The sequence below is a fragment of the Scyliorhinus canicula genome, chromosome 4 (assembly GCF_902713615.1).
Source record: "Scyliorhinus canicula chromosome 4, sScyCan1.1, whole genome shotgun sequence".
Lineage (NCBI taxonomy): Eukaryota > Metazoa > Chordata > Chondrichthyes > Carcharhiniformes > Scyliorhinidae > Scyliorhinus > Scyliorhinus canicula.
In genome coordinates, this window is record NC_052149.1 from 39,482,536 (window position 1) to 39,508,416 (window position 25,881).

General features: G+C 48.5%; 1 protein-coding gene across 4 annotated transcripts in view; it reads left to right on the top strand.

Moving 5' to 3' along the window:
• The window catches only part of LOC119964510, a 210,188-nt gene that overhangs the window by 150,933 nt on the left and 33,374 nt on the right, over positions 1-25,881 (top strand). For all 4 annotated transcript variants that reach the window (XM_038794087.1, XM_038794083.1, XM_038794086.1 and 1 more), the window contains 8 exons: positions 2,776-2,855; positions 4,676-4,792; positions 9,278-9,360; positions 11,865-11,962; positions 13,449-13,672; positions 23,815-23,891; positions 25,185-25,265; positions 25,409-25,517. In XM_038794087.1, the coding sequence (XP_038650015.1) occupies positions 2,776-2,855; positions 4,676-4,792; positions 9,278-9,360; positions 11,865-11,962; positions 13,449-13,672; positions 23,815-23,891; positions 25,185-25,265; positions 25,409-25,517 (869 nt within the window). The remainder of the gene's footprint in view (positions 1-2,775; positions 2,856-4,675; positions 4,793-9,277; positions 9,361-11,864; positions 11,963-13,448; positions 13,673-23,814; positions 23,892-25,184; positions 25,266-25,408; positions 25,518-25,881) is intronic.

The following is a 25,881-nucleotide window of genomic DNA, read 5'->3' on the forward strand; positions in this document are numbered from 1 at the left end:
TAAATGCAGCCAGGCAACAATCTGTGAATTTCCTTGCAGCAAATGTACCCAGTAGCAATACGATGTACCCAGTAGCAACCCAGATGGCACTATTTTATATCTGGCAGTGGAGTTCCTGATTCTCAATGAAGAATATGAACGGCAATAGGCAAAGTGGGATTTGATGGGTAATTCCAGTTGAAAGAAATGGTGCTATTACAGAGGTGATGGGCTCAATAAATTATTTCTATGCTGTAGTGTCTATGGTTTACCTTCACATACTGTACAATAAAGGGAATACATTTAGAAATTAATCACAATTTGTAATGATCCTGACATTGCAACATATGTGCTTTCAATGGGAAGAACACATATGGATTTGATTTGCTGCGAATTTTTAAATCCTTAAGGATGTGAATAGTCTGAAGCTAAATTGAATTGTATTGTTTCAACTGGGTCAGTGTTCTACTTTATGTTTTTTAAGGAACCATTTTCCCTCTCAACAGACTCTCAGCAGTTTCTGTCAGCAAACCTACCCCTGTTGATCTGGGGGCTGTATTTTTGATGATAATCTTCCTTTCAGCAGCTTTCATGGCCTGGAGGTTAACAACCAATTTAGCTCTGGTAATCTGTTTACAAAATTAAATAGAGTCTCCTGCATCCCTGCGTTTGAATGGTGCCTTGAATTGGTGGATATTAAACGGACCATGATAACTAATACATTTATTTAAGAATAAATAAGGATAAAATTCATAACACATTTCACATAGAGAATGCAAATAGTCCCTACTTATTTAATCTTTGATTTATGGTGATTGCTCGCACTGTCTTAAATAGTCTTTCAAACTGTATGGGATTTTTCTATAGTTTTTCATTACGAGCATATGAATTAGGAGCAGGAGGAGGCCACTCGGCCCCTCTAGCCTGCTCGGAAATTCAATAAGATTAGGGCTGATCTGATTGTAACCTCAACCCCACATTCCTGCCAATCCTGTCTCCTTGTTAATCAACAATCCATCTGGCTCAGCCTGAAAAATATTCAAAGATTCTGTTTCCACTGCCTTTTGAGGAAGAGAGTTCCAGAGACTCACGACCCTCTCAGAGAAGAAACTTCTCCTCATCTCTGTCTTAAATGAGCAACACCTTATTTTTTAAACAGTGACCCTTGGTTTTAGATTCTACAACATGAGGAAACACCCTCTCTACGTCCACCCCATCAATACCTCTCAGCAAGTTAAAAGTTTCTGTAAAGATACTCAAACTCCATGAACGAACTAGAATTTTCTTCATTAAACGTACAACGTTGCATCTTCTACTCAACCTGATTGCACCCAAAAGTCCTGTTACTCACCAGACTCTGTGAGAAGCATGTTCCGCATATTAACACCCCCAAGGAATGATGCTAATTTTATTATTTTAATTTGTGCTTTTTCCGAACCTTGTTATCTTACTACGTCAGTGTATTACTCCATCTACAAATAAACCTAAATAAATTGATTAACCTGGATACGTTGGTTTGACATTTGTTATTTTCTGCCCAGCTGAAGGAGTAAGAAATATATTAGGCATCCTTCCAATCAGATAGAGTCAGTACAATTAGCATGCTAGAACAAGTGGCTAGCACTGTGGCTTCACAGCGCCAGGGTCTCAGGTTCGATTCCCCGCTGGGTCACTGTCTGTGCGGAGTCTGAACATTCTCCCCGTGTGTGTGGGTTTCCTCCGGGTGCTCCGGTTTCCTCCCACAGTCCAAAGACGTGCAGGTTAGGTGGATTGGCCATGATAAATTGCCCTTAATGTCTAAAAAGGTTAGGAGGGGTTATTGGGATCGGGTGGAAGTGAAGGCTTAAGTGGGTCGGTGCAGACTCGATGGGTCGATTGGCCTCCTTCTGCACTGTCTGTTCTGTGTTTTATTAACATTAATTAATATTCCATGCATGATGGTGCAGGTTTTTCATTCACAGGACAATCAGTGTGCCTTTTTACCATAAACACAAAACAAGAATCTTTGTCGATTAAGGTGTTGTGAAACATTCTTTCAGCATCCACTGGAAGTTTTTGTTCTTGAACGCAATTGTCAATAGATGGCCGAAGCAAGGGCGTTCCAAAGAATTGTGTGTTCTCAGGTTAAGTAATGAAGAGAGCAAAAATCTTGAACAATTTAAGATTAACAGAGAATTCAAGATCAACAAATAAAACAGTAACCTTGAGCAATGTCCAGCCTCCTCCAAAATAAGCATTCATACTTAATGAAAAGAATACCACTTAAAATTTGGTTCTAATTGTTTACAGGAAGATGTTTCTCCCTTTCTGATGCGAATATAGGAAATTCAGACAGTGAGGACCTTTAAAGGGAGCCTGTTTGATTATTCATTGAACCTGCCTCCAGCTTTTGCAATAATTCTACTTTCTTCCTCTTCTGAAACAAATAAATAAGTAATCTTTATTACTGTCACAAGTAGACTTACATTAACACTGCAATGAAATGTGAAAATCCCCTAACGCCACATTCCGGCGCCTGTTCGGAGGATACACAGAGGGCGAATTCAGAATGTCCAATTCACCTAACAAGCACGCTTTTGGGACTTGTGGGAGGAAACTGGAACACCCGGAGGAAACCCACATAGGCACGGGGAGAACGTGCAGACTCCGCGCAGACAGTGACCTAAGCTGGGTATCAAGCCTGGGTCCCTGGTGCTGTGAAGCTAGCTTTGATACTCTTCTTTGTCCAAATATGCGGCACTACTTCTGCCAAATGGTGAATACATGTTGACCAACTTCAATATGTTTATTTTTCAGCTACAGAAAAAGCACATGCTGAGCCCAAGATTAATAAGGAGCAGAAAAAGCAGTCAGCACCTCTCAAATCTGGGACAAAGGTGGGAAAGAAAACATAATCAAAACAAAGGTATTGAGTGGGGTTGGGGGATGGTGAAATCTAAACTGCTTCAATTCTACCATCATAATTAAATCCAACCGATGTGGTTTTCAACATGATCTACTTTAACCTATATTAACACCAGACTAAAGGTTGGTGATATCTTATTCCAGTCTGTGAAGTAAAAGTTGAAGCAATTGTGAATCAATTGGTGATTGGATCCTTGAGAGATTGTGTGAAAAAGCTTGAATTCTCATGGCTATTCAAGACAAAGGAATACTGAAGGGAGAGTTGGAAGCCCTGGAGGTGAACCTTGCTGGAATTAGCTGACAGAAAATGTGTGGAGTTCGGAAACACTTGTGCGGAAGCCCAAAGTCCAGCAAGATCAGTTGGCTCAAAGTGTAATAATCATCTGGTGGGGGAGGAGGATTTGAGGAGAATTCCTTAGAAGTTCAAATGGGTGGCATCTGCCACTTGGGTTTCAGAATGGGGTGTGTCTGACCACTGTCACCCTGTTAGGTTACAGGGACTGTGTTTACTGAGAACATTATAGCATAAGATATATTTTGTGCCTTGTGTTATCCTTAAAATCAGTGTACATTTGTGAAGATAAATGGGAGTAAAGGAGTACTTTTTTTTTTGGTTGTTAAAAGCTAATTGGCAGTCCTGCGACTCTGTTCATCCACATTTTCTAAAAAAGTGAGTTAGAGTCTTTTGAGCCAGGGTTCCATTCTGGGACCTTCCCGGCCAGAGGTAACACCAACTGGGACCGTAACATAGCTCACCTCAATAATTCTATCAATTTGAAAGACAGAGCACCCAAAAATATTGGGTTTTTCAGGGCTATGTTTGCAGTGACCGGCACCCATTTATTTCAAACAACATCAATTAGAAATGCTCATTTCAGCTGTACTCGACAGGAGTGAAAAAAAAGGGATGATCCAAAAATCACTATAGCTTTAGGCCGAGGTTTGAGCATTACAGAAAATGAGTATAAAATCAGCCAAATTAACCTGAGTGGGAAGTTTAACACTTTCGGGGAGGCAGTGGTGTAATGGTATTGCCACTGGACTAGTAATCCAGAGACCCATTGTAATGCTCTGGGCACCCGGGTAAATGGTGGGATTATCCCATTTTAAAAGTCTAATGATGAAGTCTAGCGATGAACGTGAAACCAATGTCGATTCTTGTCAAAAAGCCTAATGTCCTTTAGGGAAGGAAATCTGTTGTCCGTACCTGGTCTGGCCTCCATGTGACTCCTAGATCCACAGCAATGTGGGTGACTCTTAAATGCCTTCAGGGATGGGCAATAAATGCCAGTGAAACCCACATCCATTGAATTAAAAAAACAAATGCACACTTCTTTATATTACATATACTAGAGCAACAGTTATATCCATTCATAGTGAGTGAACTCTGGGATATTGTTCATTCCAGCAGTACATTGATAATTATGAGTTTATGGAAGTTTTTATATAAATTTGTGAGTTCAGTAAAGGCGGTTAATTTTTTTTTTCTTTTAAATTTAGAGTACCCAATTATTTTTTTTGCCAATTAAGGGGCAATTTAGCCTGGCCAAACCACCTACGCTGCATATCCTTGGGTTGTGGGGGTGAGACCCACTCAGACACGGGGAGAATGTACAAACTCCACATGGACGATGACCTGGGGGCCAGGAACGAACCTGGGTCATCGGCGCCGTGGGGCAGCAGTGCTAACCGCTGCGCCATTGTGCCACCCTTAGTAAAGGTGTTTAATTGTCACAACACTCATTACCTGTGAGCCTTGTTTTTTTAACAGTTTTCTCCACCTCATCTACAGCCCTTCACAGCAAGATATAAGCAAATTGTGTTGGACAAAAAGGCAAAAGCAGGGAGAAAGGTGGCGATGGAATCGTGGACCGCCATAATGACACATGAAGATGCAGAATTAAATATGGTGAGTGGATTAACTTGTCGTTCTGTGACTTGTTAAGATGTGAAGTATAACTTAACCATTTGAACTAGGAGACTCTCGTGGACCTTTGAGAAGCAACTGAGTCCATCTAGAACTTCCTCAGCTTGAAGCCATCAACCTTTTTGAATGTAATATACTTATTCTTCCCTGAAGAATATCAGTTGGCCATCATACAATTGCCATGTTTGCTGTTGGGCCTGCTGTGTTTTAGAATTGTCTTCATCATTTATTTGTGTGAATATCACACTTGCTCCAAAGCAAACTTTCAGAGCTGTCAATAGGACATATCTGATGCCGGCTGAACTTTCAGAAACTAACGGAAATTACAATGCTATTTCTTAGGAACTTCATTCACACAGGATACCGGGTTCTTCTGTGCTGCTCTGCAGAGTTATATTTAATAGGGTTTCATAATAATTGGAGTCTCAATTATCCAAAAAGGCAGAACATTGTTGTGTGGAGACACATTTTAAATTCCAAGATCAGATGACATGGGAATGGGTGGAAGGGCAAAATGTTTGGATTTTCAATCAGGATCAGAATCTGGTTCCAGCACACTGACTTTCAGATTTAACAGAGATGTCTTCATCCAAAATCTGTGTGTAATTGTTAAACTAAGGGGGGAATAAAGGTATATTGTATAATAATCCAATTTTTTTCATGCTTAATAAGTATTTGTTCCTCCACATTTTATAAAAAAAATAAAAGTTACGGCCTTTTGAGCCAGGGTTTCATTCTAGGATCTTCCAGTCCAGCTATAACATCAACTGGGATTGTAACATCTCCAGCTTATCATAAGAGGAAGACGATCAGCATCCATGGCAGTGACAATATGTTACGGTGTTATGGTGGGATCAGCAAGTGCATAGGAAAGATGTATATCGGAGAACGGTTGAGCTCACAAGAGGCACCGCCGTGCCACATGGTGTATAGTCAGAGGCTCAACTCCCTTGACTTCTCTGAAGAGCTGTGCGTCAACAGGATTAGATCCAAGGAAGTGGCATACAAATTGGCTAGAAAAAAACAACAGCCTTGAGGATTGGGAGCAGTTTAAAATTCAGCAAAGGAGGACCAAGGCTTTGATTAAGAAGAAGAAAGTCGAGCAAGATTGCAGGGAACATAAAAACTGACTGTAAAAGTTTTTATAGGTCTGTGAAGATAAAAAGATTAGTGAAGACAGTCAAAAACAGGGAATTTATAATGGAGATAAAGAAACGACTGACCAACTATAAACACATGTTGGTTGTGTCTTCACAATGGAGGACACAAAACATACCAGAAATGTTGGGGAGAACACAGGGTTTAGTGAGAGGGAGAAACTGAAAGAAACAGTATTAGTAAGGAAATGGCGTGGGGAAATTGATGGGATTGATAGCTGATAAATCCCCAGGGACTGATAATCTACATTCTGGCATTAGAAATAGTGGATGCATTGGTGGTCAATTTCCAAGATTTTATAGACTCTGGAACAGTTCCTACAGATTAGAGGATAACTAATGTAACCCCATTATTTAAAAAGGGAGGTAGGGAGAAAACAGGGAATTATAGACCAGTAAACCTGATGTCAGTGTGGGGAAATTCTAGAGTCCATTATAAAAGAGTTAACAGCAGAGCCCTGGAAAACAGTGGCAGAATCGGATAGAGAAAGCATGGTTTTATGAAAGGAAATCATGCTTGACAAATCTACTGGAATTTGTCGAGGATGTAACTAGTAGGGCTGATGAGGGGTTTATTTGGGCTTTCAGCAGGCTTTCGACAGAGTTCCACATGAGACATTAGCGTGTAAAATTACAGCGAATGAGATTGGGTAGTGTATTGAGATGGATAGAAAACTGGTTGGGAGACAAGAAATAAAGTGTCGGAATAAACGGGTCTTTTTCCAAGTGACAGAGTGAGGAACTAGCAGGTGGCGAAGAAGGAATATGGTATGTTGACCTTCATAGCAAGAGGATTTGAGTACAGGAGCAGGGATGGCTTGATTCAATTATACAGAGTCTTGGTGAGATCATATCTGGAATATTGTGTGCAGTTTTGGTCTCCTTATCTGAGGAAGGATGTTCTTGCTATGGAGGAAGTGCAGTGAAAGTTTACCAGTCTAGTTTCTGGGATGGCTGGACTGACATATGAGGAGAGTGAGGTTAGGATTCGCTGGAGTTCAGAAGAATATGGGGGAATTTCAGAGAAATCGACAAAATAGAACAAGATTAGACAGGGCAGGTGCAGGAAGGATATTCTCTTTGGTGGGGGAATCCAGAACCAGGGATCACAGCCTGAGAATAGAGGGTAGGCCATTTTGATCTGAATGAGGAGAAATATTTTCACCCAGAGACTGGTCAGCCTGTGGAATTTGTTACCATAGAAAGTAGTTGAGGCCAAAACATTGTCTGCTTTCACGAATAATTTAGATATTGCTCTTGGGGCGAAAGGATATAGAACATAGAACAGTACAGCACAGAACAGGCCCTTCGGCCCTCGATGTTGTGCCGAGCCATGATCACCCTACTCAAACCCACGTATCCACCCTATACCCGTAACCCAATAACCCCCCCCCCCCCCCCTTAACCTTACTTTTTAGGACACTACGGGCAATTTAGCATGGCCAATCCACCTAACCCGCACATCTTTGGACTGTGGGAGGAAACCGGAGCACCCGGAGGAAACCCACGCACACACGGGGAGGATGTGCAGACTCCACACAGACAGTGACCCAGCCGGGAATCGAACCTGGGACCCTGGAGCTGTGAAGCATTTATGCTAACCACCATGCTACCGTGCTGCCCACATGGGGGAAAGGCGGGAACAGGCTATTAAGTTGGATGACCAACCATGGTCATAATGAATAGCGGAGAAGGGCCGAATGGCCTACTCCTGCTCCTGTTTTCTGTTTCTATGGCATGACCAATGCATGCACTAACTTATTAATCTTTTTGTGCCATTGAGGTGCAATGCATGGGGTGTTTACATTGGTTGTAATTGCACTTGGCTCCTCCTTCCACTACTGCTAAACATCTCTTGTTGAGATACTGTGTCACTCTGCACCAAATTGACTCTCTGTTGTAAGTTATCCAGCAGCTTTTCAACGGCTCTGTTCGCCAACTTGGAGCTATGCCCTGCTCTCGATCTAATGCATGTTTTGGTAAATAAACTCTGGTACTCTACTCTCAATAAGTAAGCTACTATTCACTGGTGGTCCAAAAAGCTGAAACTCATCCTGGTTTATTCAAATTAAATGAACTACAGCAGGATTTCTGACCTTACCTTTGATAGCAACCAATCATGCACCATCCTAAATATATGCAGGACTTTTTATGATAGATACTAAGTGAAACCTATTTTCATATGATAACCATTGATGTTCAGGGAATGTTGACGTTGAACTTTCTTTTGGGAGATTCAATAGACAGAGTAGCATCCATAATATCTGGGTTGCACATGGTTTGTAGAAGGGAAGGAGTGATGATCTAATTTTATTCTTTGTTTCTTTGTACAGTGTAATACACAAATGCTGTTTTTTTAAACATGTGACAATAGATTCAAAAGTGAGAACCGTTCACACATTTCTGCACGGTCTAGATCAAAGTATATTCTTGCATTTCTCAGTGAAATATTCTTTGGAGTAATGTACTCACTGCCTGCTAACAGGGAGAGAACAACTACACCTAGCATGTAGGGGGCGATTCTCCGAGCCCCATGCCGGGCTGGAGAATCGCCGCAACCACGCCACGATGCCCCGATACCGGCGCGCGATTCTCCGAGGCGCGGAGAATCGGTGGTATTTGCGCCGGCAAGTTTGGCACGGCGCTGGCCATGGTCCGCTGGAATCGGCGTGCCGATTCTCCGTCCCGGATGGGCCGAGCAGCCGTCCCCATGCGACAGAGTCCCTCCGGCGCCGTTCACCCCTCGTCACTGCCGGCGGGAACTCTGCGGGAAGGCTTGGGGGGTGGCCTGTGGGAGTAGGGGCTCCTTCACCGGGGGTGGGCTCCGAAGGGATCTGGCCCGCGATCAGGGCCCACTGATCGGCAGGCAGGCCTCTCCCCCCTTGGGCCTACTTTCTGCTGCGGCCGGCCCCTGAACACCGACCCCATGTTGGACCGGGGCCGGCGCGCGTAAGACGTCCCCGCGCATGCGCAAGATGGCGCGGCCCAACTGTGCATGCGCAGGATTCAGCTGGCCCAACTGCGCATGCGCAGGTTGGCACGGGCCCATTTGGCACCGCGTAAGGAAGCTGGAGCGGTGTGAACCACTCCAGCGCCGTGCTGGCCCCCTGTGGGGGCCAGAATAGGTCATGCCCGGGCCCTGGTCGCGCCGTTGTGAAACGCGACGGGGTTCACGACGGCGCGAGCACTTGGCCTCAATATCGGAGAATCGCCCCCGTAAAGTCTATTCTTGGAATGTGAGAAGCCATATTGGAACATCAGTAAGTGGGAGAATGTGTGCATTGCTAATCAGCTTAACTTTTTCATCTAGCTTGTGCCCGCTGCAACTGCTGACTTGACAGAAAATCCTGGAACTTCAGTAAAACAGAATAAGCAGGCAAAAAAGAAAGAAAGGTAATGTGATATTGAATTCTTATGGTAGACTTAACTGTATGAGTAAAAACCCTCCTCAGCTCGAAATTGTGAAGTTCTTTTCTAAGCACTAAATGAACCAGAATTGAGAATTAATTTTGGCAACACAACAGGAGTGTGGCGCTTTTAATGTATAATTCTTAAACTCCGAGACTTCTGTTTCTGTTTCCTAACCAAAGTTCTCCCACCCCTTACCCTGCCCTCCTTCCTTTCCTTGGCTCTGGTTCCACCGACAGCAATGAATACCTCACCCAAGGGATGATTATTCACATGTAGGAATGATAGTTGATTCTAGATTTGCTACAGCTGGTTGGCCACCTGTTGTGGAGCTGTTAATAAGATGGATGATCGTGGAATATCAGTTTAGTTTTGTCCTGTTGGAACTTCCCCGACTTTGTTTGACAGAAATGTTGCTGTTGAGTGACATTAGCCAATTGTGCATTTTGTTAACATATGAACATCTTATGTACCATTTCCTAATATAACAGTTTGCACAAAATCAAAGTCTAAAAAATGCCAATTGTGGTGGTGGCTGCTTTCAAGATCCAGAACTTCTTTGTTATTTTGCTGGCACTTAGCTGCTTGTGGGTCTCTGTAGCAATGTTCTAAATAAATGTTTCCCTCTCTACTGGCATAAGGGAGTTTCCAATTGGAATCCTTGTTGTTTGGACTTTTTAAGAGGACCTGTAGAGGAGAGTGAATCTGCATAAATGCTGCTCTGTCCTCATATACTGGGATCCACGCATTTGCATCTGGCTGGACTTTTGTAGATGCATATCTTACAAAAGAAGCTGAGACAGAAGACCAGAGTACCACTAAGATTTGTCATTACTGTCAATGTGATGTCTTTGGAAGGACCTGGATCACAAAGAACCATGCAACACCTCAATTTCAAAATTCTCATCTTTGTTTTAAAATCCCTTTATAGCCTGGCTCCTCGTTATCTCTGTAATCTGCCCCACCCCAACAACCTCTAAGAAATCTGTGCTCCTCTATTTCTGACCCCCTGGTGCCCCAATTTTCATTGCCCCAACATTGGTGATCGCATCTTCAGGTACCTAAGTCCAAAGATGTGCAGGTTAGGTGGATTGGCCATGATAAATTGCCCTTAGTGTCCAATAAGGTTAGGGGGGGGGGGGGGGTACAGGGATAGGGTGGGGGGGAGGTACAGGGATAGGGTGGAGGCATGGGCTTAAGTGCGGTGCTCTTTCCAAGGGACAGTGCAGACTTGATGGGCCGAATGGCCTCCTTCTGCACTGTAAATTCTATGATTCTAAGCTCTGAAATTACCTCCCGAGATCCCTCCACTTCTCTACCTCGCTTTCCTCCTTTAAGAGAAAACTTACCCCTTTGATCAAGCCTTTGGCTATATGCCCTAATATCTCATTATGTGGTTCAGTGTCATGTTTTGTTTTATAATGTGCCTATCAAGTGCCTTGGGGTAATATAAACACAAAGCATTGTTGATGCTTTCAGTGACAGTCCATAAAATAAGGATGCCTGGTTGATCAACATTGGTTGGAATGGCTGCACCTGTCACTAAGTAACAATGAGACCATTAAGCACTGGTGCACATCTGGCAGTGACAATGTGGAACTGTTTCCACAAGGTTTGGATAATTAGAGGGAAACATGGAGAGCAGTACCATTTGCTGAAATACAGATGCCTGTAGCTACCACATAGTTATAGGTCTGGTACATGACATGAGAGTAATGAAATGAAAATCGCTTATTGTCACGAGTAGGCTTCAATGAAGTTACTGTGAAAAGCCCCTAGTCGCCACATTCCGGTGCCTATCCGGGGAGGCTGGTGCGGGAATCGAACCATGCTGCTGGCCTGCTTGGTCTGCTTTATAAGCCAGCGATTTAGCCCAGTGAGCTAAACCAGCCCCTAATGGTCAGATGTAACTTGAAGCTTGGCTCCATCTCCAAGTTATGTTGCCTGTAGCGGTTCAAGAAAGTAGCTCGCTACCACCCTCTCAGTAGCAATTAGGAATGGGCTATAAATGCTGGCCTAGCCAGCGATGTCCACTTCCCCTGAAATAATTTTTTTTTAAGTGCAAGGTGGCACTTAGAAAAATTCTAGCCCATAATATTTAAAATCCAAATCTAAGCAGCACAAGAGGACTCTTACAATAATTGCCGAATGTCGGGCATTCATTTTTGCAACTGGAACAGAATTTATTTTTATAAATGGTGGGGGGGAGGGGGGGGGGGGGGGTAGATGGAAGAATACATGTTTTTTTAAATCCCAGGTTAAAAGTGATACAATAGGGACAAAATTGCAGTTTTCATCCAGTCTCATCCATCACTGTCAATACCCTCATCTCCATCTTATAATATCCTTTGGGTTTGGCTTCTTCACAGCCTCCTTTCCTGAGACGCATCATTTATCTCTTGTGTTGTTCTGTATGTTATGAACAGGTACATTTTGATAGATTCTGCAGGGAACTGATGCAATAATCACTGTAATGTTCCCCCTGACAGACAGCCGGACTGTGCATTGGCTTATCAGAAGAAATGTTTTGAAGCATGGCAAAGCCATGCCCCAAAGATATTCAGGAACAGAAAAGCAGCAGTAAAAGGTACAAAGAGAGAAGTATTAAATATATAAAATTCATATTATTTTGGTAATGCCTTCTGCTGAAAACTTTGCACTCTTGCCCTCTGTTCCATTCCCATTCCCAGCTGCTCATAGAACATAGAACAGTACAGCACAGAACAGGCCCTTCGGCCCTCAATGTTGTGCTGAGCCATGATCACCCTACTCAAACCCATGTATCCACCCTATACCCGTAACCCAACAACCCCCCCCCCCTTTACCTTACTTTTATTAGGACACTACGGGCAATTTAGCATGGCCAATCCACCTAACCCGCACATCTTTGGACTGTGGGAGGAAACCGGAGCACCCGGAGGAAACCCACGCACACATGGGGAGGACGTGCAGACTCCACACAGACAGTGACCCAGCCGGGAATCGAACCTGGGACCCTGGAGCTGTGAAGCATTTATGCTAACCACCATGCTACCCTGCTGCCCCTACTCGTTTAAGTTAAACATGACATGCACATCCTTGATCTGTAGATAGGTTTTAACTTCCATTGTCTGATCTATCATCAAGATGACCTAGTTGCAGTTTTCATCCAGCCTCATTCATCACTGCCAGAACCCTCGTCTCCATCTTCTAATACCCTTTGGTTTGACTTCTTCATATCCTCCTTTCCTGAGATGCACCATTCACAAATCCAAACTCGTCAGAACTGAACTGCCTACAGCTCATCCTTCTTATATTTGTTACTGTGCATCTGGATTGCACTACATATAAATTTCAAAATTCTCATTTTCATCTTCATCTGCAAATCTTCCATGATCTCTGCAGTCCTCCCTACGTCTTCTGATATTCAGAACTTTCACAACATGCTCCATTTATGGTAGTGGAGCTTTTCCCCTTGATATAATCTGCAATTCCATTGCTCAGCCTATCTGCCTTTCCAATCTCTTTGCATCTCCAAAAGTCATCTCAGAGCCTACCTCTCTGACCACGCTTTCAGCCAGTTCCACCAATGTGTCTTCCACCTACCACTTGGTTCGCGACCACCCCCACCAACTTCCAACATGCACCAATGATTTTACATTATAAGCTCTGTATTTGTCGAACTGAGAGGTGCTGCTACCTAAGGGATGTATGAAGCAGCCACACAGTATGCATAACGAGAACAAAGGAATCATTCCCCAAACCTGAAGAACATTCTCCAACCGAAGAAGTGTGCATTTTCAGCAAGTGAGAAATTCCCGTAGAAGGAGCTTGGGGACTTTCAACCCAATTCCTCACGAACATCAACCCCAAACACAATAAGCCAATAATTTGGCACAGGTTCCTGTCCTTACCTTGGCATAGGGAGGATGGTCTTCTCGACATAAATTGACCCCGCATATTCAGGGGCAAAATAGGTGTGCCAAGAAAACATAATGGGGGAAAAGGAAAAAATAAGGAGGTGCAGTTGGAGAAAGAAAAAAAAGGAAAAAGGCGCCAACTTGCACCTAATTTATTTCAATATTTGCTTCCAGGTGTTAATAGTTCCCGTAAAGAGCTTCCACTGAAAAACCAACCAACTGGCCAATCAGTTTCCACCATGCCAATGCATAGTTGCTTCCAAGGATCTTGCAATGTTGATTCACAGAGCTCTTCATCCTACAAGCCATGCTCCATTTGTGCTCCTTCTGATTTCCCACAATACAGACTAGGCAGAAAGAGGTTTACCAATGTATATTCATACAGCAACCAAAATCAGGTAAAATGAACTCATATCTCCATAATAGTTTTTAAAGGGATTTTGCACCTCCATATTTAATATCTGAAAATCCCTGATAATATAATTGTATTTCCACTAATTGGTTAAACCTTTTTAAAAATCGATATTGTACTATTCACCAGTGCAGCTGTTTTCAATATGATCAGAGGTTAGCAGATGATGGCTGTACAGTTTACAAGCACCAGAGATGGACTTAACACTACAACTGGCTGCCTGAAATTGGATTAACCTTGGATTTAACCTTAAAAGTTACTGTTTAATAGTCCTGGGGCGCGATTCTCCGATGTCACGCCGGTTGGGAGAATAGGGGGCCGCGCCAGTTTTCACGCGACGCCGGTCCGACGCGCTCCCGCTATTCTCGGCCAAATCTGTTTCATCGTGTTTCGCGCGCAAAAACACGGAGAATCGCCCGATACAGCCAAAATGGCGATTCTCCGGCACCCCCGCTACTCTCTGGCCCGGATGGCCCAAAGTCCTGACGTCGTGACGCCAGGTCACGCCGTCGCCGTTCACACCTGCTTTTTAAAGTCGCCAGCCAGTCGTGCTGGCTGATGAGGAGTGAGAAGGTGAGCGGACCGTCCCGGAGTCTCCGCAAACTGGGGAAGGCATCCACGAGAACGCAGCGGCCAGTTTGGGGGGGGGGGGGGGAGAGGGAAAAGTGGAGGGGGGGAGAGCAAGTAGTGGGGGGGAGAGAGAGGGAGAAGTGGGAGGGGGGAGAGAGGGAGAAGTGGGAGGGGGGGAGATCGAGTAGTGGGGGGAGAGAGGGAGAAGTGGAGAGTGGGAGGAGGGAGAGAGGGAGAAGTGGTGGGGGGATGCGAGTAGTGGGGCCGGAGAGAGGGAGAAGTGGGAGGGGGGAGAGCGAGTAGGGGGGGGGAGAGAGAGGGAGAAGTGGGGGAGAGAGCGAGTAGTGGGAGGGGGAGAGAGGGAGAAGTGGGGGGGAGAGAGGGGAGAAGTGGGGGGGGGAGAGAGGGAGAAGTGGGGGGGAGAGAGGGAGAAGTGGTGGAGGGAGCGAGTAGTGGGGGGAAAGAGAGGGAGAAGTGGGGGGGAGAGAGCGAGTAGTGGGGGAGAGAGAGGTAGAAGTGGGAGGGGGAGAGAGCGAGTAGTGGGGGGAGAGAGGGAGAAGTGGGGGGGAAGAGCGAGAGTAGTGGGGGGGAGAGAGAGGGAGAAGTGGGAGGGGGGAGAGAGGGAGAAGTGGTGGGGGAGCGAGTAGTGGGGCGGAGAGAGGGAGAAGTGGGAGGGGGGAGAGCGAGTAGTGGGGGGGAGAGAGAGGGAGAAGGGGAGAGAGAGGGAGAAGTGGGAGGGGGGAGAGAGAGGAGTAGTGGGGGGGGAGAGAGGGAGAAGTGGGAGGGGGGAGAGAGGGAGTAGTGGGGGGGAGAGAGGGAGAAGTGAGAGGGGGGAGAGCGAGTAGTGGGGGGAGAGAGGGAGAAGTGGGGGGGAGGAGAGCGAGTAGTGGGGGGGAGAGAGAGGGAGAAGTGGGGGGAAAGAGCGAGTAGTGGGGGGGAGAGAGAGGGAGAAGTGGGAGGGGGAGAGAGCGAGTAGTGGGAGGGGGAGAGAGGGAGAAGTGGGCGGGGGGAGAGAGCGAGTAGTGGGAGGGGGAGAGAGGGAGAAGTGGGGGGAGCGAGTAGTGGGGGGGAGAGAGAGGGAGAAGTGGGAGGGGGAGAGAGGAGTAGTGGGAGGGGGACGAGAGGGAGAAGTGGGAGGGGGGAGAGAGCGAGTAGTGGGGGGGAGAGAGGGAGAAGTGGGAGGGGGGAGAGAGCGAGTAGTGGGAGGGGGAGAGAGGGAGAAGTGGGGGAGAGCGAGTAGTGGGGCGGAGAGTGGGAGGGGGGGAGAGCGAGTAGTGGGGGGGGGAGAGAGAGGGAGAAGTGGGAGGGGGAGAGAGCGAGTAGTGGAGGGGGAGAGAGGGAGAAGTGGAGGGGGGAGAGAGGGAGTAGTGGGGGGGAGAGAGAGGGAGAAGTGGGAGGGGCGAGAGAGGGAGAAGTGGGGGGGAGCGAGTAGTGGGGGGGAGAGAGAGAGAAGTGGGAGGGGGGAGAGCGAGTAGTGGAGGGGGGGGAGAGAGCGAGTAGTGGGGGGGGGGGGAGAGGGAATGAGTGGACTGGAGTGGGTTGTCCACCCCCGGATGCAACATGTCAGCCGCCCTGCCATGGCAGGATGGTTACGAGGACACTGCCGCTGGTTGCCCTGTGGCTGATGGCCACAGCCCACTGACGCACCGGTGAGGAGGACGTGTTGTTAACTGCCCGTTGGACGCAGAGAGTGACCAGGGGTTAGGCTGGCCATGTGTCAGCAGCGCGACCAGGCCACCGGGACACACAGGTAGCCCGTGGCAGGCGGCTGCCGAGGTGTGGAATAACCTCCGTCTAACATGTCGTTTCTCTGCCCCCCACCACTGTTCTGTAGGTGACGATAATGTATTCTAACTGAACAGCTATGTTCTGCGCAGTGGTTGGGGCCACTGCACTGCAGTTGGACATCCAGCAGCGTCCACAGCGAAATCCCACAGTGGATGCAGGGGCAGCTGCAGCAGCAGAGGGAATGGCCGCGGAGTGGCCCGTCGTCGAGCAGCATGGGGGGGAGGAGGAGGAGGGGGAGGAGACATTGATGGTGGAGCCAGGGCGCCAGGGGCAACGACCGAGGCCGAGGGTGTACTGTGCCCGGATCTCTTTCAAGACAATGCCGGACATCACCTGCAGGAGGAGACTCTGGTTGAGCAGAGAGACAGTCACACATATCTGTCACCTCGTTGCGCACCTCGCCCCACGTGGAACGGGAGGAGGACACGCGATCCCGGTTGCCGTCAAGGTGACTGTGGCACTTAACTTTTATGCTACCGGCTCCTTCCAGTCTCCGAGCGGGGACCTATCCGGGATCTCACAGGCATCAGTGCACAGGTGTATCCGGGATGTGACCGACGCCCTGTTTGCCATCGCCGATCGCTACATCACCTTTCCTGAGGACAGAGAAAATCAAGAAGCACGAGCCCATGGATTTGCCAACGTGGCCGGGATACCGATGGTCTAGGGAGTCACGTCCCCATGCGTCCGCCTGCAGGCAACAGGGAAGTGTTCACAAACAGGAGGGGGACATACTCCATGAACATCCAGGCGGTATGCGACCCCCACATGAAGATCATGCACGTGTGCGCAAAGTTCCCTGGAAGTGTGCACGATGCGTACATTCTTGCGCAGTCATTCATCCCTGCTATGTTTGAGGGACAGCCCCCCCGGCTGAGGGGCTGGTTGCTAGGTGACAGGGGTTATCCACTGAGGTCTTGGCTGATGACGCCCATACGGAGGCCTCAGACCAACGCGGAGACCCTTTACAATGAGGCCCATGCAGCAACCAGGGGTGTGGTGGCGCGCTGCTTTGGTCTGCTGAAAATGAGATTCAGGTGCCTGGACCGCTCCGGAGGGGCCCTGCAGTACCAGCCCGACAGGGTCGCTCGCATTGTTGTGGTCTGCTGTGCGCTGCACAACATCGCGATGCAGACGGGAGATGCCCTGGTGGAGGAGTCGGAGGGAGAAGCCACTGGCAGTGGTGCCAACACGGAGATGGAGGAGGAGGAGGAGGAGGTGGAGGAGGTTGGTGATGCGTCGTGCGCAGCACACAGACATGGCCCAGGTGCTGGTAATGTCCAGGAGGCTGCACGATGGCCCCGGCAAGGACAGCTGGCACGCGACGCCTTGGTGGCAGCAAGATTCACGCGCTGCGTGCGATGGCACCGCTGAACACTACCACTACCACCTGCATCGCCAGTCGTGCAGATGGTCAGCACACAACTCCTCCCCCCCGCTCCGCGTACACTGCTCCACTTGAAATGAAAATGAAAATCGCTTATTGTCACGAGTAGGCTTCAATTAAGTTACTGTGAAAAGCCCCTAGTCGCCACATTCCGGCGCCTGTCCAGGGAGGCTGGTACGGGAATCGAACCGTGCTGCTGGCCTGCTTGGTCTGCTTTAAAAGCCAGCGATTTAGCCTGGTGAGCTAAACCAGCCCCTTCGAGATCATCCTTACAATTGCGGCGACGGTATGGCACGAAATTGATGGTTGTGTCAGCGGGTGTGATCAGTGCCATGTTGAATGATGACAGCCCGCTCTGCGATGAGCTGAGAACTCAAATCGTTAGACAAAGTCTGACCCATGGCAATAGCTGAACCATTCACCTCGGTGGCCGCTGAGTTCGTCAGGGACACTCCATCACGTGCCCGCGTTGGGTAGCTGTGGGAAGGGGTGGGGGGGGGAAGGGACTGCACACCCGGCATTGAAGTTTCACCGCTCGTCAACCCCAGCGACACTCGGTCACCATCACGATCCCCGTGGCAACTGAAAAATCACACAGTCTTACAAGTTAGGTGCAACAGTGAGTTTAATGGTGAATATCATGTACAGATGCCCTAGCCCCTACTAAACTGTGCCCTTCACCCGTGACAACTTACTATGTGTCCCTCTTCATTGCCTTACGGACCCTACCACTACGTCTAAGTGAATCCCCAGATGGTACAGCAGGAGTGGAGGCGGACTGCTGAGAATCACCCCCTGCGACATGTCTCCCCGTCGGCACTCGTTTCCTGGGGCGACCCGGCCTTGATGGGCCAGGCTGCTCCGTGGGCGTTTCGGATGACGTGGTGCCACCCTGCTCAGCCAGCTGCCCACCCGATGCACCAGGGATGGGACTGGGGGAGGCCGAGCGTTCAGGGACGTCCCATGATGGAGTTAATGGGACGGGCCCCAGAACCTCCTCCTCCCTTGGGGAGCCCGGTGGCCCCCGGGCCTCACTGTGGGACGGAGGTGTGAGCGGGGAGGTGCCCCGTCGCTCCACCAACACCTGGCGCTGCCAGTCCTGGAGGCCTGTAACCGTGTCGACCAGGGTCCGAAGGTTCGCTGAGACGGAGTCCAGGGAGTGAGACGTTCCCGCCAGGGACTGTGCGACCTCAACCTGTGAGTGCGCGACGCCATCCAGCACATGCGTCAGGCGGTCGATGCTCCCCGCGACTGACTGCTGGGGCTGTGCCATGGCCTGCTGGGACTGTGCCATGGCGTGCTGGGACTGGGCCATGGCCTGGTGAGACTCGGCCAGGCCCCGTAGCGCGCTGGCAATGTCGTTTTGGCTCTGGCACATTGCTGCCTGTGAGAGGGCAACCCTCTCCAGGGCCGAGGATGACACGTGCACATTAAGCCCAACGCCTTGCAGAACCTGACCCATGGCCGAAACCGTTTCACCCATTGCCTCAATCGCGGACGCCACCCGTGCGGTGTCGACCTGGGTGGCTGCGATGAGCGGCACCACTCCCTGCTCCTGGACGCGGATGGACTCCTCCAACTGCGTCTGCAGCTGCTGGGAGACGGCCCTCATCCCGTCATTGTGTCCCTGGGTTTCAAATGCATCGGCTGTCCACGTGGGTCGAGTAAATCCAGGAACCCGGGAAACGTCTGGGCGGCAGCTGGATGCTGCGCCTGGGCTGCCCTCCGACTGTCCAGCCCCTCGGCTGCTCCGACCTCCATCTGCTGTACCGGCTCAGCTGTGTGGTGCGCACCAGACCGTGACCAAGGAGCCTCATCACTTAATTGCCCAACCGCGGTGAGTGTCTCTGGGATGGTGGATGGTGTGGGAGACAGCAGTGCCGCAAGCCCTAGGACCTCGTAGGTCATAAAACCAGCAGTGTCCTCGTCCGAGTCATTTCCGAGCGCAAGGCGCACGCGGCCCATGTCTGGTTGTGCGTCAGGTGAGTCTGTTGACTGCTTCGACGTCCTCTGTGCATCCTGCTCGACAGTCCCGGGTTGGGAGGATGGCACTCCTGGCTGACCTCCTTCCACCCTCTGGCGTGCGGCCCTGGGTGTGATGGTCGTGGCAGATGGGCGCCTGTGTGTGGCAGCAAGCCCTAGGGAACAGAATAACACGGGGTTAGTTAGACACGCTCGGCCGGGCGTAGGATGGTCCAGTGGGTGGAGAGTGAGGGGACAGAGGATGCTGGGTCCAGTGGTTAGAGTGTGAGGGGACAGAGGATGGGGGGTCCAGTGGGCAGAGTGTGAGGGGACAGAGGATGGGGGGTCCAGTGGGTAGAGTGTGAGGGGACAGAGGATGGGGGGTCCAGTGGGCAGAGTGTGAGGGGACAGAGGATGGGGGGGTCCAGTGGGTTAGAGTGTGAGGGGACAGAGGATGGGCTGGGGGGGGGGGGGGGGGGGGGGTTGTCATGCAGGGTTGTCTCACTTGGTTCTGCACCTCCAACCTCGCATTGCGCGACCTCCCGGGTGCCAGATCCCCCAGCAAGGACCAGTGCCCTTTGTTCAAACACTGTCAGGGGGTGCAGAATGGGTAAACCTCCTCCGGTCCTGTTCCGCTCCCAGTTGTTGTGAGCAGTCTTGTCCTGTTGGGGGGGGCATAGATAGATCATCACAATTCGGCAGGGATCATCAGGGTGTTCAGATATTGGCACAGGTTGGGGGAAAAGTTGCAGTTACACCATGGCATCTCTCCAGGGGGTCGCAGCGCTCATCTGGGTCTGTGACAACTTTGTTAACCACCCTCCACTCACTCTCGCCCCCCCTCCCCCTCCTCCTTGTGCCCGGGGGGGGGGAGGTGGGTGATGAGGGACATGGGGGTGGGGGGATGGTTTTGACCCGGGGCACCCTCTTGGCACTTACCCTGGCAGCCCTGGTGAGGTCGTGGAGCTTCTTGGAGCACTGCTCCCCAGACCGAGGGGTCTGCCCCACAGCACTGACTGCCGTGCCCACCTCACGCCAGGCCCGTTGCACAATGCTGGAAGGGTGGCGATGCCCTCGTCTTGGGCAGATGATGCCCCTTCGCTGCTCCACCTCATTGAGGAGGGTCTCGAGGTCAGTCTCACCGAACCTCGGGGCGGCCCTCCGTGGCTCCGACATTTTCACTCCCTCCCTTGTTGTCGTCGCTCGCGCCCTTTTAAGACGCGGAGCGGCGTCATTCGGGCGTCGCGGGTTTCAGACGTCATCCCCCACGTGTTTCCCGCGGCCCCGCTCCTAGCCCATTTCCGGGGCCAGAATCGATCGGGAACGGGGCTGTTTCGCGCCGTCGTGGAACTCGGCCGTGTTCACGACGGCCTTCCCGATGCCGCGCGGCATCGGAGAATCGCGCCCCTAATTTCTGAATTTCAACTGCTCATGGCAGTTGTGGTGTTGTTAAAGTTACAACATATGGAATGGGTGAAACATTAAGGTTTGACATTTATTTCAGTGATGATAGTAACCTACTCATTTGAAATAACTCCAATTAGAAAATCTCAGTTCAACTTTGCACCTTCAGGGAATAGTGAGGAGAAAATGGGAGGGTAATAAAAACATTCCATAGCTTTCTTGAGTATGTACTACAGTTAATAGCCAGTCTACCAAACTAAACTCAATGCAGAGTTTAACACTAACGCACTCTTCACTATACTGTATATAATAGAGCAATATTTAACGTCCATTCATAGTGAATAGGCAGGGAATGTTATACTTTCAAAGCATAAATATTGATAAATTTGGTCCATCGCAGCCTTTTTATAAATGTACGATTTTAGTCAAGGTGAAGTGCTTAATTGCCACAAATCTCATTACCTTGAGACTCCCATTTTTAACAGTCATCCAACTCATCAGTATGGCCAATGTCAACACCATTTAGACAAAGCCTGTCAGGCAAGTGAGATCTTAAACAAAACCGAGAGAAACAAAACACCACAATGACAAGCAATGCTGCAGAATCAGCAACGGTGAGATACTTGAGGTTACTGCCGGGTGTCCCTCCTCCCCAGAAAATCAGGGTGAAATCAGAACCTGTGGAATGGGCATAGAACATTGACGGTGCGATGATAGCTGTCCGTGGCCCCTTTAAATTCTTTTGTACAGCATCTCAATGGCTTGTGCTCAGCCTGTACAGGAATTTCTACTTGGCTTCTGTTGAACAGGCAGGGTTAGAATTGACCCCACAGTCCAAAGACGTGCAGGTTAGGTAGATTGGCCATGATAAATTGTGCTTAGTGACCAAACAGGTTAGGAGGGATTATTGGGTTATAGGGATAGGGTGGAAGTGAGGGCTTAAGTGGGTCAATGCAGACTCGATGGACCGAATGGCCTCCTTCTGCACTGTATGTTCTATTTTCTATGATCCTTGAACATCAATAGGCTATTTAATCGCATCACCTCAGCTAAACCATATGTCCGACCAGTAGTCGGAAATCTGCATGTTTATTCTATTCCAGCCCCGATCACTGGCCCAGCTGGAATTAACTATCTCAGCATAGGTCAGGATACTAATTGCAGTTTGAATTGCTCAAGATCCCACAGCTATTCAATGTCTGAACCAGATGAGCTATAAGAAAGGCCCAAATGAGTTATTTCAATGGAATGGGCTAGAATTTGGATAGCCCTGGTTTTGGCAGAGAGATCCACAATTCACGAGCTGCTCATGTCCATTCAGATCCAAGTGGGAAGCAAGCAAAGTTGTGTACTCTCCGAAGCTGCATGGTTGCTGCTTTCTGCATCTGAACGCTGCCGTTAAGCAGGTGTCCCTGGCAGTATTATTTGACAGTCGTATGGTACAGCAAGCCTGCTCCTTTTAAAGGCAGGCTGTACCTTAAAGGGAATTGACACAAAAAAAGCTTGTTACAATATAAGTTCTTGCAAAATGAACTCCAGAGTAGACAGAAGGATCTATAGTGATAGATGCAGAGGGGAGGCATTAGTGGTGCAGGTGGGGCAGGAGGAGAAATGCTGTGGTCCCGGGGTGGGGTAGGGGAAGGCTGGCAAGAGGTACTCAAGGACCACTGTGGGAAGGGATGATGAGCATCCTACTTATGGTTTGACCATTGGTCTCTTGCTTCCCATGCACCACACACCCATCCCTCACTCCAAACTTCACCTTCTGAGTTCCTGTTCTCAAACATCTAAGAATTGTCTCCTGCACACACCAGGGCCTTTGGGTGAAACAAAGAGAGTGACAAAACGGTACTGCTTTATCCTTCTCTTGAAACCACCAGCTCTGGAACGGTACATACCTTGGAGACTATTATCAAGTTAGGATCAGCTTGTGATGAGACACCAGGCATGAGTGGGCTGCAGCCAGACATGGGTGAAAGAATGGGGTATTTATCAGTTCACTGGAGAGCAAGGTAGCAGATGATTACTACTGCATAGGACCCAGATGAAGACCTTGATGTCATGGTGCACAGGAGAGTACTGAATGGGCATACACACCAAGATGCTGGGTGCATTGGTTGAAATGCCAAGGCAACCTTTCGTCATTGTCAAGGAGCAAAGAAGAAGTCCCATTCCAACTTGCCAGAGGGGATGATAAAGTGGTTGCCCTCTCTGCAGCCTCTACTCCATCTCCATCATGCTCCAGCAACACTGCCACTGCTGCCCACCCCCCCTCCCATGGGCCGTGTCACCATCCCCCCGCCCCCCCCACAACCCACACCCACATCCCCCCCCCCCCCCCCCCACCTGTTTAAGATTTTGAGCACACAGATCACCTCCCACACACCTGCTGTGAGGATGCAGCAACACTGTGGCAAATCCAGGAGCCCACTTTCCAAAAAAACTTCCAGCGTGCTTTCCAACCCTTCGCAGCAGAAACAGTTCCACAAATTTATCTTGCCTGCAAACAGGGTGTCTGACCCTTGCCAAGGTGTCATCACAGCGCGCACTGCCCATCTTGCAGTTCCATGCTTCTCTTTTCATGACTGAGTGCAGAAAGGTTTCCTCCAGACTCCAAATTAGGGATCCTGGTGCCACATCGACCAGTTGTGTTTGATGGTTCTGCGTGCATCCATATCCTTGCAGAATACATGCAGCAAGCTCGCAGCATGGCACACTACTGAGTTTTGTACTCAGCACCTTCAAAGTAAACCATTTGTGTAAGGTAATGGCCAATGCAATTGCGTTAGAAAATGTACAAAAAGATGTTGCACTGGATTGTAGTGAATAGTATATTTGTTATCTTTAGAAAATGGTGCAGTAACTGAAAGATTTTTGGAAGTTCCTCAGTTTGGAGTTATCATCCTTTTTGTATGCAATCTTATTATTCATTAACAACTGCAGAACTCGCTAAGTGACCAGGGTCCTTTTAATTGTCTTCCTTCTATTTGTTACGCTTTCTGTTTCGTGCTCAACAGGAACAAACACACGTGGAGGTCCAGTCTAAGAATTTCAATGCTGAACAAACAGATAAAGTAACTAAGACAGAAACATGGTAAAACACCCTTTTTATTCTTTTTCTTTCCTTGATCACATATTGTCTCAAAGCTCTCTTCCTTATACACCCTCCTTCCCCCCACCCACCAATCACTGTTGTCCTGAAAAATGCTGCCTTATAATGGTTTAATAGTAGCTCATTCTTATCTCACACTCCTGACAATCCTGCAGCTTACTCCATACTGAGGCTAAACAATAACAATAATGGATCCTTGACTAGGGGTGCCACAATTTCTGCAGCACATGTCTTCAGGGCAGTATGGTGGCACAGTGGTTAGCACTGCGGCCTCACAGCGCTCGGGACCTGGGTTCAATTCTGGCTTCGGGTGACTCTCTGTGTGGAGTTTGCACGTTCTCCCCACGCCTGCGTTGGTTTCCTCCAATGCTCTGGTTTCCTCCCACAGTCCAAAGGTGGGCAGGTTAGGTGGATTGGCCATGATCAATGCACGGGGGTTATAGGAATAGGACGGGGGAGTAGGCCTAGGTAAAGTGCTCTTTCGGAGGGCCGGTGCAGACTTGATGGGCCGAATGGTCTCCTTCTGCACTGTGAGGACTCGTTGGATTTATTTTCTGAACATTACTTAATGCTGTAATTACCGATTTTAATGATTTCCATAAATGTATATCAGAAAAATAAAATGTGCTTTTCAATACGGATGAAAACCCACATTTCCTTCTTCCATGATGAATCACTGCTAGCACCAAAGGAGCTGGATTGCAGTTGACTACAGATTGCTCATTCTTGTCCTCCAGCCACAGATAAATGACCCAGAGCAGAGATTCCTGCCACAGGGCTGTCAGTCAAAAGAATCACAGCTAATCATTGACCCTACTTCTTCTCACAAGTCTCGGACACAACTATCAGTCAAAATCATCACTCTAGGCTGATTCCTCGATACAACAAAGAGACCTTAACTGACACATTCCATTTAATTACATAGATTGGATGTGTTCTGACAGCATGATGCCACATAAACTTCTTAATTTCCTCCCAGGTCCAAGCAGTCACCCGTTAACCTGCACCCAGCTCCCAGGGGTCTTGGGCCTTTCAGAGGTGGACAGCCTGCTCAGTGCAGCATCATTCTCCTTCACCACATGCCAGAGGCTTCACGACTGAAAGAGAGAGGCTCCCTCAAGGCTACTCATGGCACATATCTCAGAGCATGTGCTACAGCTGCCGCTTTACTTAACTCCCTGTCAGGCAAAGCTGCAACCCTTTCTCAGGGAAGTTCTTGGCTTTTGACCTGCAGCCAACCAACTTCCAAGTCTGACTCCGACATTTGTTTTTCAGGGCGTCCATTCAGATTAAGGGGAAAGGTATCATGTCGGCAGTTGGTCAGCGCAGTCACTCTGCTCAGATAGGGAAATCAAGGTTAGTGTATAGATGCATAACTAAGTACTGGACGACACCCTGCAATGTATTTTCACAACTTCATACCTGTGTACATTTACCAGCTAAATTTTGATGGCTTTTGCAATCTGACCTTTGCACTTTCTCTGTCTTTCTATATTCAGTTCCTTGTTGTTACAGAGTGAGGAAAAAGAAATAATTCCACTTGACAATGACGTAACGAACGAGAATCAAGAGGCCCATTCGGGAACTCAGGATGATTGCAAGCCCGAGGTAGGGATTAATGATAACTAACCCTGACGCTATATAGAATGCCTCCTAAATGAATCCATGTGGCATGTTACTCAATTCTTTTAAACCTTTCATGGATTTTGAATTTTTGAAGAGGATGGTGTTTGCACATTGGAAAAACAATTGTTTCATTTCCTTTTGCATTTTACATTTGTTCTCACACTTAAAAAAAACCCACACTGTGCCCAATTTTCTAAGAGAGCAGCCAGATGACTCCTTCCCTGGCCTATGTTCAATGTCTAGCTCAGGCTTGTCCAACCTGTGGCCCATGGGCCGCTTATGTGGCCCACGGAGTGATTGTTAACAATGCAGGCCAGGCGGTCAGTGAGTTTGAAGATTTCTGCAG